This window comes from Dendropsophus ebraccatus, chromosome 2, assembly GCF_027789765.1.
Source record: "Dendropsophus ebraccatus isolate aDenEbr1 chromosome 2, aDenEbr1.pat, whole genome shotgun sequence".
NCBI lineage: Eukaryota > Metazoa > Chordata > Amphibia > Anura > Hylidae > Dendropsophus > Dendropsophus ebraccatus.
The window spans coordinates 93,252,763-93,269,299 of record NC_091455.1 but is presented as its reverse complement, the minus strand read 5'-3'; the positions used below and the strand labels follow the sequence as shown (position 1 = coordinate 93,269,299).

The 16,537-nt window shown below is 46.8% G+C and overlaps 1 protein-coding gene across 1 annotated transcript in view; it reads right to left on the bottom strand.

The window, feature by feature from the left end:
* Positions 1–1,152: 1,152 nt before the first annotated feature.
* Positions 1,153–16,537, bottom strand: part of MCUR1 (mitochondrial calcium uniporter regulator 1) — a 36,962-nt gene continuing 21,577 nt past the window's right edge. Inside the window, exon 9 of the mRNA XM_069960169.1 lies at positions 1,153–1,765. Within this exon, the coding sequence (XP_069816270.1) occupies positions 1,710–1,765 (56 nt within the window). The 3' untranslated portion in view covers positions 1,153–1,709. The remainder of the gene's footprint in view (positions 1,766–16,537) is intronic.

The following is a 16,537-nucleotide window of genomic DNA, read 5'->3' as shown; positions in this document are numbered from 1 at the left end:
GTTGTTATACTGGCTGAACCTTGGCAGGTATTTGCATGTTCCTGTGGCCATCAGAGCTCGTACAGCCGCAGGAACATTTATTTAAATACGGTCCATTCGGAGTGTTAATTTTCATACACACCACGGATGAACACACTGCATCCGTGTGTACATGGAAGATTAAAGGGGTTGTCCAGCGTGGGGGCTATTTTTTCATATGGCCGGGGAGGAGGTGGCTGAAAGAAAAGACGTCCACTCACCTCCCCGGTTCCGGCGGGTCCCGCATTGCGTCGCTCCGGTGACCGGTTCTCAGCCGCTTCCGGGTGTCTGACGCGGACTCGAGACGTGACGTCTCAAGTCCGCTCAGCCACTCAGTGAAGGAGGCGGGATCCCGGAGCGACGTGATGCGGGACCCGCCGCTGGAACCGGGGAGGTGAGCGGATGTCTTTTCTTTCAGCCACCTCCTCCCCGGCCATATGAAAAAATAGCCCCCACGCTGGACAACCCCTTTAATAACAGCCACTGTTCGTGGAACAGTGTCTGTTATTAATTGACATGATCATTCTTTTGCACGGCTGCACAGAAAAATGGCCTTTGTCGTTGCGGCATATGCATGGGACATGCGGCATTGCATTGATTTCAAAATTAAAAACAGCGACCGTTCTTTTCAAAAATAGTATGCTGTGTGAACATGGCCTAAATGGGCAAAAATTCTTACAGATTCCTTCACATGTTTAATACGAAAGCTGTTATAACTGCAAGTAGGGAACAGGTCTCCTAAAGGTCCTGTGGGTGTAAAGTATAGGTGTCCCAAAACATTTATTCAAATGATATATATTGTGAGCTCACGGATGTAGAGAGATGTTTTTGGTGCTAGATCTGCTGACGATGCTACCAGCACTTCCACCTTTGCCTTTTCTTGGTGGAAGATAAGCACTTGTACCTTTGCTTTGGAGCATTCCGTTTTCTTTAATGTGGAGGCCATGCATAAAGAAATGTGGGAGGTGAGGAAAGCTGAAAGACAGCAGTGTTACTGTTGGCTTTGCCAATTGCTGCCATCTCTATTGTTTGTTTTTTTCATACAGAGTAGCTGCCATGATCAACACAATTGCTTTTGTTCTTATCTATTGTTTTATTTAAAAAAAAAAATTGGGGGGGGGGGGGGGGGGGGGGGGGATATTTTACATAAATGAGAGTTTATTTAATGCTTTATACTATATCAAATAACAGGTCAGCCAAAAGAATAAGCATAGAAACATGTTGCATCCATAGAAGGCAGTGCTTTGTGTGTGAAGAGCTTTAGGTTATTAAGCAGTAAAATTAGAATGCTTAAAGTGTGTTTTGCCATGTCACAGAGACATGTTTAAAGTTTTTATCAGTTTAGCAGAATGAGTCAGGAGAGATGCATAGTGCCATGCCTCTTTTTCCCCTATGTGGGTGAGGCAGCCTTATAGACTTATGTTGTGCAGCTGTCTCTTCAAATGACAGGGAGCTTGGAGAGCCTCTCTGCCATTCGTAACAGCGTTAACTTAACATATAGCACCTTGTCTATTGAGTGGACGGAAAAACACCAACATTCATTCCATGTTGTGTGGTTCATGGGCCTTGTTGTTCATCATTCTTTGGTTAGACAGTTCCTTGTCAACATAAATACATGAATGAATGCCTCTGATTCTTCATACATAAAGTATGTTCTCATACAGTCCCATTTTCTGAACTGTGCAGGTCAATTACATCCACAATCGGTAAAAACCCAGAGCTATTGTCAGGCATGTAAACACAGATCCTGTGAGGAAAACAAAAAACAAAGTTGTAGAATAACAAGCATTAAAAAACACATGCAAATACATTGCAGTCAGCTATTACTTAAACTGAGTAGTTTAAAGTATTTGGGTTCACTTTTTTTGTTTTACCCATTAGTGCATAAAATCAAGCATCACTCCATGCAATCTACCTAGGTGGACATTGAAATAGTTAGTGTGCGTGCACACTACCAAATCCACATGGACAATCTGCCGCTCACCCCCACATGCATCTCTGCCCATGCTATAGACTCCACTCTATGCACAGGCAGATTCCGCCATCTGCCCAAAGACTTGTCAACAGCGGGGGTGAGCGTCGAAATCTGCAGTGCGTTATTCGTGTGGATTCTGTATTGTCCACGTACCCATAATGGATGCTACTGGAGATGAGCGAACCTCGAGCATGCTCGAGTCCATCCGAACCCGAACTTTCGGCGTTTGATTGGCGGTGGCAGCTGAAGTTGTGGAAATGTGGAAAATCATGAATATAGCCATCATGTGGAAATCATGAATATAGCCATTGGCTGTATCCATGTTTTCCAGACAACCTTAGAGCTTTATCCAAGTTTAGCAGCCCCAGCTAATCAAATGCCGATCGTTCGGGTTCGGATGGACTCGAACCCGAACCCGGTTTGCTCATCTCTAGATTCTACCTTTCCATTTATATATTTCTGCCATAGTCACTAGAAATTATATTAACACGAACTGGAGAGAATGGAACGGCTGCACATCCCATCTATGGCCGATACTAATGCCGCTAGGCCTATATTAAAAATCAACACCAGAGTGTCTGTATATGAATTGATCAAGCCATATTGCCCCGTGTACCACCGCGCAGGTCCTCTGGTCCACACGGGTCCCTACGCTAACTCCACACGTTGTCAGTCAGCGACCGCCAACCCCGCAAAGCGTGCACGTGCAGGGGAGGGAGGCCATGGAACGGCCCTGCAACCCTAATGTCACAGGACCAGACCCAAAAAGCCCCACCAAAACCCAGCCAGCACCACCGGCGGGGAAGGCTGCCCCCAAACGACACAAGTATGGATATGGTATTACACTTACCATTGCTGCTCTCACAGAATGGGGAAGACATAGGGTCCAGACATGTGAGCACAGGCATATCCTGCTAATTTTGGTCATGTGGGTCTTATAAAGGAGTGCTAGCTGTTCAGAGAGGGAGAACTGTAAAACACTAACTGGAGAGAATGGAACGGCTGCACATCCCATCTATGGCTGATACTAATGCCGCTAGGCCTATATTAAAAATCAACACCAGAGTGTCTGTATATAAATTGATCGTGCACGCTTTGCGGGGTTGGCGGTCGCTGACCGACACGGTGTGGAGCTAGCGTAGGGACCCGTGTGGACCAGAGGACCTGAGCAGTGGTACACGGGGCAATATGGCTTGATCAATTCATAGCTGTGACCCTCATAGGACAGATGGGTGAGTGGTATTACGGTTTATGATTACTTGTGTGTGTCTTGAGCCATACGATTGCTGGAATAGCAGGTTTACTCTGAGGGAGGACACACTAGTGTGGTTTATTATCTTTTATTTTTGATCACCCATCTATCCTATGTTGTTGTCTATTTTACATGTATGGTACCTGGTTGTTTTTTAAATACTTTTTAATGATATTTTATATGAAATCTCTATCATGTTGTTATTATAATTATGATAAATAAATTTTGCAGTGATTCAGAATCTATGCCCATGGTTGTTTTTGTATTCATCTTTATGGTGGGTTTTTCTGGTATTTGAGTAGAGTGACACCCATAGCTATAACTAATTAGTAAGCTATACTGTGAATTAGGGTGATTAAGTCCCTCTGCCGTGAACCTTTGTGTATATATCTAGAGACGTGGTATGCAGAATGCACTATTTTCAAACCAAGGAGGCCATCATGCGCAAGGCCAGAGACCGTGGGCCGGTGGACTTTAATGGCGCGGCGGTCCAACTCCTCACAGATCTCTCCCGCACCACCCTGGCCAAACGGAGAGCGCTTCGTCCCCTCCTGACAGCCCTCAGGGAACGGAACATACCCTTCTCCTGGGGCTACCCTTTCCAGCTGCAGGTCAGGCACCGAGCAGGCAACCTACACCTCCGTACGCCATTTGATCTTCCAGAGGTGCTGGAGGCACTGGATCTTCCCCGAATCAGCATCCCGGAATGGCCATTCCAGCCACCGCTCCCTCAGGGCGCGGCTCGTCCGGATCATCCTGGCCCTCAATGGCCTCCCCGGGAACGAAGGCGTTGACGCCGGTCTCCAGACTTGCTCCCTGATGCGATGTAATGGCCATACTTGTCGGCCATCTCCTCACCTAGCCACAGATTGCCTTACTGCGGGATAACAAGGCTCGACTGGACAGGGTCCCAGGGACTATATTCCACAGCACCGGCTGCTGCTACGGTGCCTCTCCCTATATCCCTCCCCCACCCGGAGCCCCCTTCCCTCCTGCTCAATCCTCTCCCCCCCCTCCTTCCCCTCTCCCCCCCCCCCCTCCTTCCTTACCACCTGGTGTCCGGCGGCGGGGTGCTGGGGGCGCAAGGAACAGTTCTACTTGCCTCTCCAGTCACTTCTCCACATAGTTTACCTTAAGTGTTTTGGTTTAAACACGGTTACACGTTAGTGTGTTTCTTACCTCCTTCCTTAGTGGATCGAGGCGGACAGATCTTCTACTTTTCTGTCCCTCTTCTCATCTCTTTTTCTCAGGTGTTCCCCAGGGATCTCTCCTCCGGGAGCCCCCTGGCCTTTACTACTCTTACTCTTGCTTTGTGTCCATCCTCTTCTTCTTACTCTCTACTCTTCCTCCCCCCTCCTCTCTTTCTTCTCCCCCTCCCTCTGTCTCCCTCCCCGTACCTCCTTTGCCCTAGCCCGCTCATTAGTCATAAACTCTCTTCAGATCACCACCCTGAATATACAAGGTTTTAACAAGCCTGAGAAACGTTCACAGATCCTCTACCTTATGCACAAGAAACGGGCCCACATCCTACTGCTCCAAGAAACCCATTTTAAAACGGGACATGTCCCGTCTATCTCCTCTCGCTACTATAATCATTGGTTCCACAGCACGAATGCTGACGCCAGGACAAAGGGTGTAAGTATTGCATTACATAAGTCACTACCGGTATCCGTGCTTGACACCCGTGTTGACCCTGAGGGTCGGTACCTTTTTCTGAAACTTCAACTGGCTGAGAGAGTGTTCACCGTTGCCAATTTTTATCTCCCTAACCATAACCAGGTCCAAGTGGGTCGACGATGCCTCAGGGAACTGTCCCGCTTTGCTGAGGGCCTCCTGATCACAGCGGGGGATTTTGATTTGGTGCTAGACCGTCGCGTGGACTCCTCCTCGGGCAGATCTTCCATTCCCCCCTCTCAGATGCTGGCTCTCAAAAGATCGCTCTTCGATCACAGACTCGTGGATGTATGGCGGATCCTCCACCCTGGGGTAAGGGACTACACCTATTACTCCTCCGTCCATGACTCCTACAGTCGGATAGACTATTTCCTTATTGACCATTATTTGCTTTCCTGGCACCCTCTGACTGTTATAGACCCAATGATATGGGCAGATCACGTTGCAGTGATTCTGTCACTCTCCCTCCCCACACAGACCACACGTGAATGGTCCTGGCGGCTCAATCCCAACCTTTTGAAAGACATAGTTTGTCAGGCGGATGTTAAGACCGCTATCGCTCACTTCCTGGCATCTCACGCAGCTGATGAGACCCCTCTCCCGCTACAGTGGGAGGCTTTCAAATGCGTGGTCAGGGGAGTTCTTAACCAGAACGGAGCCAGACTTAAGCAAGCGAACAGCCTTAAAATTCAGCAACTCCTCTCTAAAATTCAGGCGGGAGAATTAGCACACAAACAATCTAGGGATCCCGAGGTCCTGGCGACCCTGCTAGAAGCTAGGTCTCAATTGAAAGCCCTGATAGACCAAAAGTATTCCGGTTTTCGGGAGCATTTACGCCGCTTTTACTACGAACACTCTAATAAGTGCGGCGCACCCCTAGCCAGATTCCTACATCCCAAATCGGGCAGTACATTTGTGCCCTCCATAGCCACACAACAAGGGACGACACATGCCCCCTCTGACATCGTTGCGGCCTTCCGGGAATATTACCAGAACCTGTATAATCTTAGAGGGTCGCTGCATGATATGGACCCTACCGCCTTCCAGGAACAGGTGGTCTCTTACGTCAATTCCACGGCACTGCCGGCTCTCTCCAGAGAAGAGGCAGCAGCCATTGACTCCCCTTTTTCGGAGGTGGAGTTGACGTCTGTCATTAAGGACACACCTAATGGCAAGAGCCTGGGTCCGGATGGGTTTACCGCCCAGTTTTATAAACAGTTTACTCCCCAGCTTATACCCTTTCTAGCCAGGGTCTTCAATTCTGTTTCCTCAGCCTGCCCCTTCCCTCCACAGTCCCTGATGGCTACGATTGTGCTTATCCCGAAACCTGGCAAAGATACAACTTCTTGTACCAACTACCGCTCAATATCTCTGATCAATACCGATATAAAATTCTTCTCTAAATTGATTGCAAATAGGCTGGCCCCATCACTTCCTGCCATAATTCATACAGACCAGGTGGGACTTGTCCCTCGCCGGGAGGCACGGGTCTGTATCAACAAGACCCTGTTGCTAATGTCACACGCCCAGGGGACGCGGTCGCCAGCTTGCCTGATCTCGGTTGATGCAGAAAAGGCGTTCAACCGCGTCCACTGGGCCTTCCTGCGGGCCACACTGCGACAGATTGGCATGGGCGAGGAGATGTTGGGGAAAATCACCGCCTTGTATACAGGCCCAACAGCCAGAGTAAAAGTTAACGGCCTTCTTTCAACTCCCCTGACGATCCCAAATGGAACACGTCAGGGGTGCCCTCTCTCCCCATTACTCTATGTATTGGCAATGGAACACCTAGCGGTGGCTTTGAGGGCATCCCCAGACATAACCGGCATCCACTTGCGTGGCTCTCACTTTAAAACCGCACTTTATGCGGACGATCTATTGCTCTATGTCTCCAGCCCTGTGGTTTCCATCCCTGCGATTCTCCGGGAATTCGATCTCTATGGCCAGGTTAGCAACTTTAAAGTTAACTACTTCAAAACGGAAGCCTTAAACGTCTCCCTCCCAGGCGGTCTGGTACGGCAGCTACGTGACTCATTTGCCTTTAAGTGGCAGCCCCAGGCGCTTAAGTACCTGGGGGTCTGGGTTCCCTCTGATCTGACCTTCCTTTTCTCGATGAACCTCCCCCCCTTGCTGACTCGCACAATCTTTCTAATTATAATCGCTCCTACCTCTCCTGGTTTGGCAGGATAAACGTTATCAAAATGGATATCCTTCCAAGGTTCTTATATTTCTTCCAAAACGCTCACACGCCCGAAACAATCTGGTGGCGCGGGCCTTCCCGATTTCTCTCTGTATAGCAAGGCATGTATATTGCCACGTCTAGTCGATTGGTTTCACAGAGCCTCAGACAAACAGTGGGTTAGAATTGAGGAGGCGTTATCCCCAATCCCTCTCAGGTCTTTGCCATGGGTGCTTCCTGTTAACCGCCCGTCAGCTTCTTCTTTCACACCCCTAACTAGAACCCCTAACTAGACATCTCCTACAGACCTGGGATAGGCTTCTTCCCCTCTATAGTTTGTCGTACCGCCCTGGTCACATGAGCCCCTTATTCGGGGATCCGGCCTTCCCGCCAGCATGTACTAAGCCCACTTTTCTCATTTGGTCGGCCTCAGAGGGTGCCAGGATAGGCCAGATCCTAGGGTCTAGTGCCACCATCCCGACACTACAAGCGCTAAAGGAGCTCTGCCCGGGGAGGGGGTTGGCATGGTTGGAGTACCTGCAGCTGAAAGCGTACCTGTCTCAACACTTCCCTGGAGGCATCCGTATACCTGAGCTGACGGACCTGGAATCCTTGCTCTTGCAACCTTCTCCTTCGGAGAAAACTATCTCCCAATTGTATCGCCTCCTGCTGGCTAAGGACGCTGATCAGACCTTGTCGTACGTCTCAGCTTGGGAACAGGATCTTGGTGTAACACTCTGACTCAGATTTGCTGAAAATCTTCACCCTTACGCATAAATGGCCCCTGGCGTGTCACGCACAAGAGAAAAATTTTAAAATCCTAACATGCTGGTACCGGTGCCCCTCGTTACTTCACCGGATCTACCCTGACGCTCCGGACACCTGCTGGCACTGCATGACTGAGGTGGGTTCAATGATACATATCTGGTGGGACTGCCCAGTCCTGCCCAGCCCCGACCTGGCCCTGCTCTCCTTGGTTACCGGTTCTCCCTCTGCTGCCAAGAAGGGGCTTCTGCGCTACTTTCTTACAGCGGCCAGGACAGTTATTCCAAGGCATTGGAAATCCACGGCGATGCCGTCCATTGCCGAGTGGTCCGCCGAGATGGATTATATATACAGGATGGAATCCTTGACGGCAGAGGAGCAGGGTCGGAGTAAGAAGGTAGAGCACGCCTGGTTACCATGGCTTACTTTCAAAGAGAGTCGCTCCCTGGCGAGATGGCTAGAGTAACAGCCCCTTCCCAAGACTTGGCTGATGCAGTTAGTCTCTGACTGAGTTCGGCAGTTAGGGCCCCCCCCTCCTCATAGGTCCCCCCTTCCTGTCCCCGTCTCCCCCTTTCTCCTTCCCCACCTCCCTTTTCTTACTCTTACTCTTTCCCTTTCCCTTTCCTTCTTCTGGAACTCTTCTTCTCTCTCTTTTAGCTCAGCTCACCTATTTGGTGATCTTGTATTGCTTTTATTTTCTTGGGGTTGTTCGGTGTCCTCATGAATCGCTACATGTGGAGTAGCTATGTTGCCAGGATATGCCTAAGTGATGACTTCCATTCTCCACATGTCTTCTGCAGAAGACCCCTGCAACCAGTTTATTTTCTAACGGTGATCCACTCAACCCCATGGACTCGCTGCTATCTTTGTAATGTACATTTGTTCATGCTTTACTCTACTGAAACCATATTGTTTTCTATTCCCCTGTTCTGCTTACCTACTAAAATAAAATCTTGAATTACAAAAAAAAAGTCGCATATGCGCAATCAAGGTACTGATAGAAAGAACGCATCATGGCGCAAAAAATGACACCTCACACAGCCCCATAGACCAAAGGATAAAAGCGCTATAAGCATGGGAATAGAGCGATTGTAAGAAACATATATTTGCTAACTATGGTTTGAATTTTTTACAGGCCATCACATAATATAAAAGTTATACATGTTACATATCGTTGTAATTGTAACGACGTGAGGAACATATATAACAAGTCAGTTTTACCCCAGGGCGAGCGGCGTAAAAACAAAAAAAACAAACATAAAAGAAATGCGATTTTTTTTAAATTTCACCACACATTGAATTTTGCTGTGTAAAATTAGTGGTGCAAAAAAATAAGGGCTCATGTGGGTTTCTAGGTGACTTTTTGATCGCTTTTTATTACAATTTTTCTGGATATAATGCGACCATCCGGGGGCGGGCGATCGGATTGCATAAAGCACCCGGGGTCGCGGTGGTTCAGAACGGGGTCGCCACGCGGCCCCCATCTGAACTCCCTTAAAGACCTCAAGGTGTAAATATACAACCGTGGTCGTTAAGGGGTTTATAGCACGGACATCTACGCATGCTAAGATATATAATGTTTATTTTTCATGTTTTATTTGTATAAGGGGAAAGGGGGGTGATTTTAGTTTTTATTGGGGGAGAGGCTTTGGCATATTTTTTTTAATTTTTTTTAATACTGTTTAAATGCATTCATTGGATTTCATATACTGTGCAATACTATGACATTGTATAGCATTTATCAGTATTACTGACGCTCTATTAGAGGATCGCTGATCAGACCACACAAAGATTTAAGTCCTCCGGTAGCCAGGGAAAATGATCGGGACCCCTCGCAATCACACTGCAGGGGTCCCGATCAGTAAGTGACAAGAGCTGCTCTTACACTTATCCGCTGCAATCTCTGTAGCCTGTCATTAACAATGAGGGCACAGCAGAGAGCTACACAGAAAACGATGGCGTAAGGGTAAAGCATGGGTCGTCTGGTCAGAGGCGTCTATGCTGTATCTGTCATCTTGGGTCATCTAGAGGTTAAAAGGGGATCCCTGCATTGGAAAAGTCTTTATTATTTTCTATATAACTGCAGCAATATACTAAAAGGGAAGTCCAGGCAAAATTATTTTAAGATATGTTATTGCCCAACAAAACTTATGAAAATTACTAATAGACACTTATTATGGGAAACGTACCTATAGTGCATTTTCTCTGTACTTACTACAGCATGGCGTGTTCAGGTCTCTGTAAAGTTGGTGATGTCACCAGGGGCGTAGCTAAAGGCTGATGGGCCCTGGTGCAAAATGTTAGCTTGGGGCCCCCTCATGCCATCTGATGAAGCGCAGTCAGAGACCAAAAAACTTTATATGCAATTATTCTAAGGTGACGCCCCAAATATGCCACCATGTCCTAATGGACTGTCACTATTTCCTCATGTACTGCGCCACTGCCTCCACCTCTTGTATTGTGCCACCGTGTCTCCTAATGTACTGCGCCACTGCCTCAGCCTCATGTACTGTACCACTGTCCCCTATAATGAATGGACTGTACTGTGTCACTCTCTAATTATTATTTCCCAATCTCTGACAGCCAAAAAACTACAACTCCCATCATAACCTGTCAGCAGGGCATGATGGGGGTTGTAGTTCTAGGGATAATCTCACCTGTCCAGGTCCCTGCTCTTTTCTGGGTTTCTGTCCTCCTCTGGTCAGGTCTGGCTTCTGTGTATGATGGCGGAGCTAATCGCTCGGCCTGTATTACACAGAGCAGGAGTCCCGGAGGCAGGAGAGGGAGCAGTGAGCTCCTGCCAGCAGTCTATTCAGTTGTATCAGCAATTGCGGATACAACTGAATAGGGAGGGAGACAGGGCCAGACTAGCACTAAAAAGCAGCCCTGGCATACAAAGCACCCTACCAGTCCGCATAAAATATCATAATTGCCCCCCACCACATAAATGTGCACTGCAGTGAATTTTGTTGTTTTGGCTCACATAGTCACACAGGCCCATATACACATATGGACATAGACATACATAGAGACACATACACATACATATACACAGGCACATATAGTCAAGCACATATATAACCATACAGAGACACACAGACGCTGTATAACAGGCACTTACGTACACATACAGTCAGGCATACCCATACAGGGATACATACATGCATACTGTACATAGAGGAACATACAGTCAGCTTCATAAACACTTATACAGGGACAGACACACACACGCGCTGTACACTGAGGCATACACATATAGCCAGCCACATATACACTCATACAGGGACACACACACATGCTGTACACTGAGGCATACACATACAGCCAGCCACATATACACTCATACAGGGACATACACACACGCTGTACACAGAGGCATACACATACATCCAGCCACATATTCACTCATACAGGGACACACACACACGCTGTACACAGAGGCATACACATACAGCCAGCCACATATTCACTTATACAGGGACACACACACACGCTGTACACAGAGGCACTTACATAGTCCTCCTTGCCTCTCCTCTCCTGTATGTTGCCGGGCAGTAAGTGGGCGGAGCTTCCTCTGCAGGGGGACAGGACTTCCCTGTAACCCCCTGTAAGCTGTTTCCTCTCCTCTTCCCCACTCAGACCTCATGCTGCAAATCGTTCCTCTTCCTGGAGCATGGAATAGGGTCGGGCCGTCAGCGCTCAGAGATTCCTGCTGGAAGTGTCCGGCAGGGCCCTCAACATTTGCTTTAGAAAGCAGGGGGCCTGGGAGGGAGGGGTGTCTGCTGCGCTGCCTGTGCCTCTTCTTAATATGCAGCCTGCTTAGTGCAGTTCTCCCAGACCGGCAGTCAGTATCACAGCCGATTGGGGAGACTGCGAATGACAGAAAGTGGTGAGAGGGGGGCAGAAGTCGGCTAGCTTGGGGCCCGGTCGCCATGGTGACCGCTGCGACCCCTATAGCTACGCCACTGGATGTCACGTTACAAACTGGTAAACTAGTAATTTTCATAACGTTTGTTGGGCAATTACATATCTTAAAATTATTTTGCCCAGACTTTCCCTTTAACCCCTAGATGACCTAGGACATACCTGTACTCCCTGGCCGCCTGTCACCAGATGACCTTGGGCGTACAGGCAGTGTCGGACTGGGCCACCGGAGGACCGAAGGATCCTCGGGTGGGGCCCTCCCCCACTCCCACTGACAGTCCACTGCTGGGGCCCCCAGACAGCCATAGAGTGAGGCTGCCTGTCCTCAGTGGGCCCCAGTATCTGACGTTGCAGCAGCTGTCAGGTCTCCAGCAGCCCTGGGAGGATACCTGGACTCAAGACTGGGCAAAACCATGTCCCTGTTATCACCCCGGAAGCTCCGCCCCCCACTGCAGGTAGCCCCACCCCGACGGCGTGACTTATCGCTCTCATGCAAAGCAGGGAGAGGAATAGCTGGAAGACTAGAGGAACCATACAGGTGAGGTAAGTATAGCTGTTTTTTTTATTTTAAATAGAGATGGAGGGGCAGGAGAATGATGAAGGAGGCTGTAGCATGGTTATGAGGGGCAAAAGGATGAGAGGGGAACTACTATGATGATGGAAGGGCAGAAGGATGAAGGGGTAGTAGTATGATGGGGTAGGAGGATGATGGAGGGGCAGGAGGATGAAGGGGTAGTAGTATGATAAAGGGGGTGGTAGTATTATAATGAAGGGGTAGTAGTATGATCATGGAGGTGCAGGAGGATGAAGGGGGGAGTAGTATGATGATAGAGGGGCAGTAGGATGAAGGGGGTAGTAGTATGATAGGGTAGGAGGATGATGGAGGGGTAGTATGATGGAGGGGCAGGAGGATGAAGGGGGTAGTAGTATGATGATAAAGGGGGTAGTAGTATGATGAAGGGGTAGTAGTATGATCTTGGAGGTGAAGGAGGATGAAGGGGGGAGTAGTATGATAATGGCAGGGCAGGAGGATGAAGGGGTAGGAGGATGATGGAGGGGTAGTATGATGGAGGGGCAGGAGGATGAAAGTGGTAGTAGTATGATGAAGTGGTAGTAGTAGTATGATCTTGGAGGTGCAGGTGGATGAAGGAGGTAGTGGTATGATGATGTAGGGCAGGAGGATGAAGGGGTAGTAGTATGATGATAGCGGGCAGGACGATGAGGAGGTAGTAGTAGGATGATGTCGGGCAGGAGGATGAAGGCGTAGTAGTATGATGATGGAGGGGCAGGAGGATGAAGGAGGTAGTAGTATGATGATGTAGGGCAGGAGGATGAAGGGGTAGTAGTATGATGATAGAGGTCAGGAGGATGAAGGAGGTAGTAGTATGATGATGTAGGGCAGGAGGATGAAGGGGTAGTATGAGGATGGAGGGGCAGGAGGATGAAGGGGGTAATAAAATGATGATATGGGGTGCAGCTGCATCATATGGGCACAAACTGTATATGCAGTCAGTCATTGGAGTGCTATCTCCATAGCTTGCTCTGAGTGGGGGACAAGGGAGTTGTCGCAGATCCAGATGAATCCAGGATAGGGCCTGGTCAGTATGTCACTTTTTACAGATTGTTCTTTGGTGGGCCCCAAGGATCATTTCCTCTGGTGGGCCCCAGGTATCCCAGTCTGACACCGCGTACAGGTACGTCCTAGGTGTTTATCCCACTATGAAGGGCACTCTGGAGCGGGCCATGCTTCATAGCAGGTGGGGGCCGGCTGCAACCAACAGCCGGGCCCTCACTGTTGATGACAGGCTGACAACCACTGCAGCTCTTGTCACTTACCAATCGGGACCGCTGCAGTGAGGTCTCTAATCTTCCTCTGTGCTGTCCGATCGGTGCTCTGCTCATTGAGTCTGCCACAGGCAGGCCCAATCAGCAGAACGCCTATTACACTGATTAATGCTATGCCTATGGCATAGCAGTGATCAAAGTATGCAATCTAATGATTGCAGGTAAAAGTCCCCCAGGGGGACTTAAAATATGTGTAAAAAAATAAGTGAAAATTGTTTAAAAATACCCCAAAGCCCCTCCCCCCAATAAAAGTTAAAATCACCCCTTTATCCCATTATACAAATAAAACATATAAAAATAAATAAATGAACATAATATATACCGTAGCGTGCATAATTGTCCGATCTATAAAAATCTATCAATCGTCATAGAGAATGGCGAATGGCTTTAATGAAAAGAGGAAAAAAGCGGCAGAATTGCAGATTTTTTGTTACATTATATATAAATAAAATTAATAAAAAGTGAACAAAAAGTCTGATCTACACAAATATGGTATTAATAAAAACTAGAGATCATAGCGGAAAAAATGCCCGGGTGATCGCTTGATTGTCTGGGCAGCCCATAGCAGATAGCAGCGGTCTGCTGCTGTTGCTCCTATTACACAAAGTGATGACAGCAGATCGCTGCTATGTGAGTCGTTTGTCTTTCAATATGTTATAAAACAAACGATTACAATGATCAGCCAACATCGTTCATGTCGGCTGATCATTGCGTTCTATTACACAGGACGATTATCCGTGTAATAGGGCCTTAAGTCACTAAGATTCTTAAATTGATACTGTCATCCCCTTACTCTCGCTTCATTTCATCAGTCAACAAGATCACCCAGCTGGGAAGAGGGCCCAACTGCTGTGAAGCCCCGCCTAGGTGACACTGTCCACTGAAGAAATGAAGCGATTTTAGAGCAAAACGAAGACACTGATGAGTTTTAAACATGTATATATATTGAATGTGCAGCATCTAAACTCGTAGATGGTACAGAAAACCTGCACGAGTGTGTGTGTGTGTGGATGACAGTATCACTTTTTAAGCTTGTAAACATATTCTCTTCAAGAACTGACTGTTCACTTACTGCCTAATATATCCCAACCTCTTAACAGGTATCATTTTCACGAGATAATCAATATTATTTGCTTTGTCTGTCACAAGTTTTAATGTTATTGCTGACTGGTGTATTATTTTTTTTATTATTCTATTATGAAGTCTTTTTAACCCCATCCCGCATAAGGACTTGCCAGACTCCTGGCTACTATCAGCTGCTCCCGGCTAATTAGCCATTTAGATGCAGCTGTCAAAACTGACAGCTGCATTTAAATGGCTCTTTTCCCTAATTACTGGTGTCTAGTGGGGGTGATTGTCCCCCTGCGATGCAATCACGGAGGGGCGATCCCTTCATCTTACCCCACCAGGCCTCAGCGTCGTACTGACACTGGTCCCGGCTCGGTAATCCATAGCTCTGGGATGCAGCAGCACAGAGCAATACAGCACTGATCTAATCAGTGTTGTTTTAAGTATACTGCACTGATCTCTCATTAGAGAGAAAGTTTATTAACCCTTTAGGTGTTTCGCAGAAATAGAAGCACGTTGAAGGGGAAATTAAACATTTTTATTTTTTATTGGCAAATATTCCATTTTAATCCATTTTTTTCCTCTAACACAGCAAATACTAACTGAGAAATGCAACTCACTGTTTATTCCGCTTATTCCAATGTTTCTAGAAATACTCCATATGTGGAAGCAGTGTGTCACCTGACTCAACCACAGAGGCCTGGTGAATTTTGGGGCCTTTTTCCATTACATTTTTTTTACAGCCATTGTACTATTTCACAAAAGCCTTGGGGTGCCAAAATCTTTTAGCAAGACAAGTTGACGTTTCCATCTGTACCATTTTTGGGAAAAGTGATAACTAAATAAAAGATTATCAGGGTATTTATGAATTGGGGTACAAATAAAAAACACAATTTAGCAGCTGGTTTTCATTATTTTATTTATTTCGTTATTTTCTACAACGTTTACTACACGTTACATATGACATGTTATCGTAATTCGTCAGGTCGGTATGATTACAGTGATATCCATTTTATATAGCTTTTGTTATAGTTTATGACCTTTATACTATAAATACTGTTTATGTCCTGTAATAAGCTGCAATATTTAATTTTTTTGCCAATGGAGTTATGTGAGGGCTTTTTTTTGCGGCATAAGCTGATGTTTTTAGCAGTACACCTTTTGGGTACATGTGACATTTGAAAATACATGTACGTGTTTTTTTTCTATATTTTTTAGGGGGGCGCAAATGAAGAAAAAAATAGTCATTTAGTTTTTTTATGGTGTTAATTGGGCAGGATAATAAATGTAACAGGTTATAAGACGAGGTCATTATGGACGCAGTGATACCAAACATGTATTTTATTCATAGGGGATCATTTATAAGGGGAATAATGTATTTATGGGGTCAACTGCCTGTGGGAAGCACAGCTGCTCTCTGGGCAGTGGCGGCGTGAGAAGGCAATGTGCAGCAGCAGGGACAGCATGATGTCGGGGGACGTCATGGTGCAGTAACTTTTCATTATGTTCATGATGCAGTAACTTTTCATGATGTTCCAGGACTTCATATTGGGGGAAGGGGTTAAATTATCACATTCTAGATCTCGCACGGTAAACAGTATAATTGCAAAAACCTGTCAAAGTGCAAAATTGCTGATTTTTCGTCACATCACATCCAGAAAAATTTGAATAAAAAGTTGCATATACGCAAGCAAAAAAATAACTCCTCAAATAGCCCCACAGACCAATAAATAAAAGAGTTAAGTATATTAGAGCAATTTTGAACATATTACTTTTAAGTTGAATTTTTAAAAATAAAATTAAAGTTATATAAATTGCTTATTGTTGTAATCACACT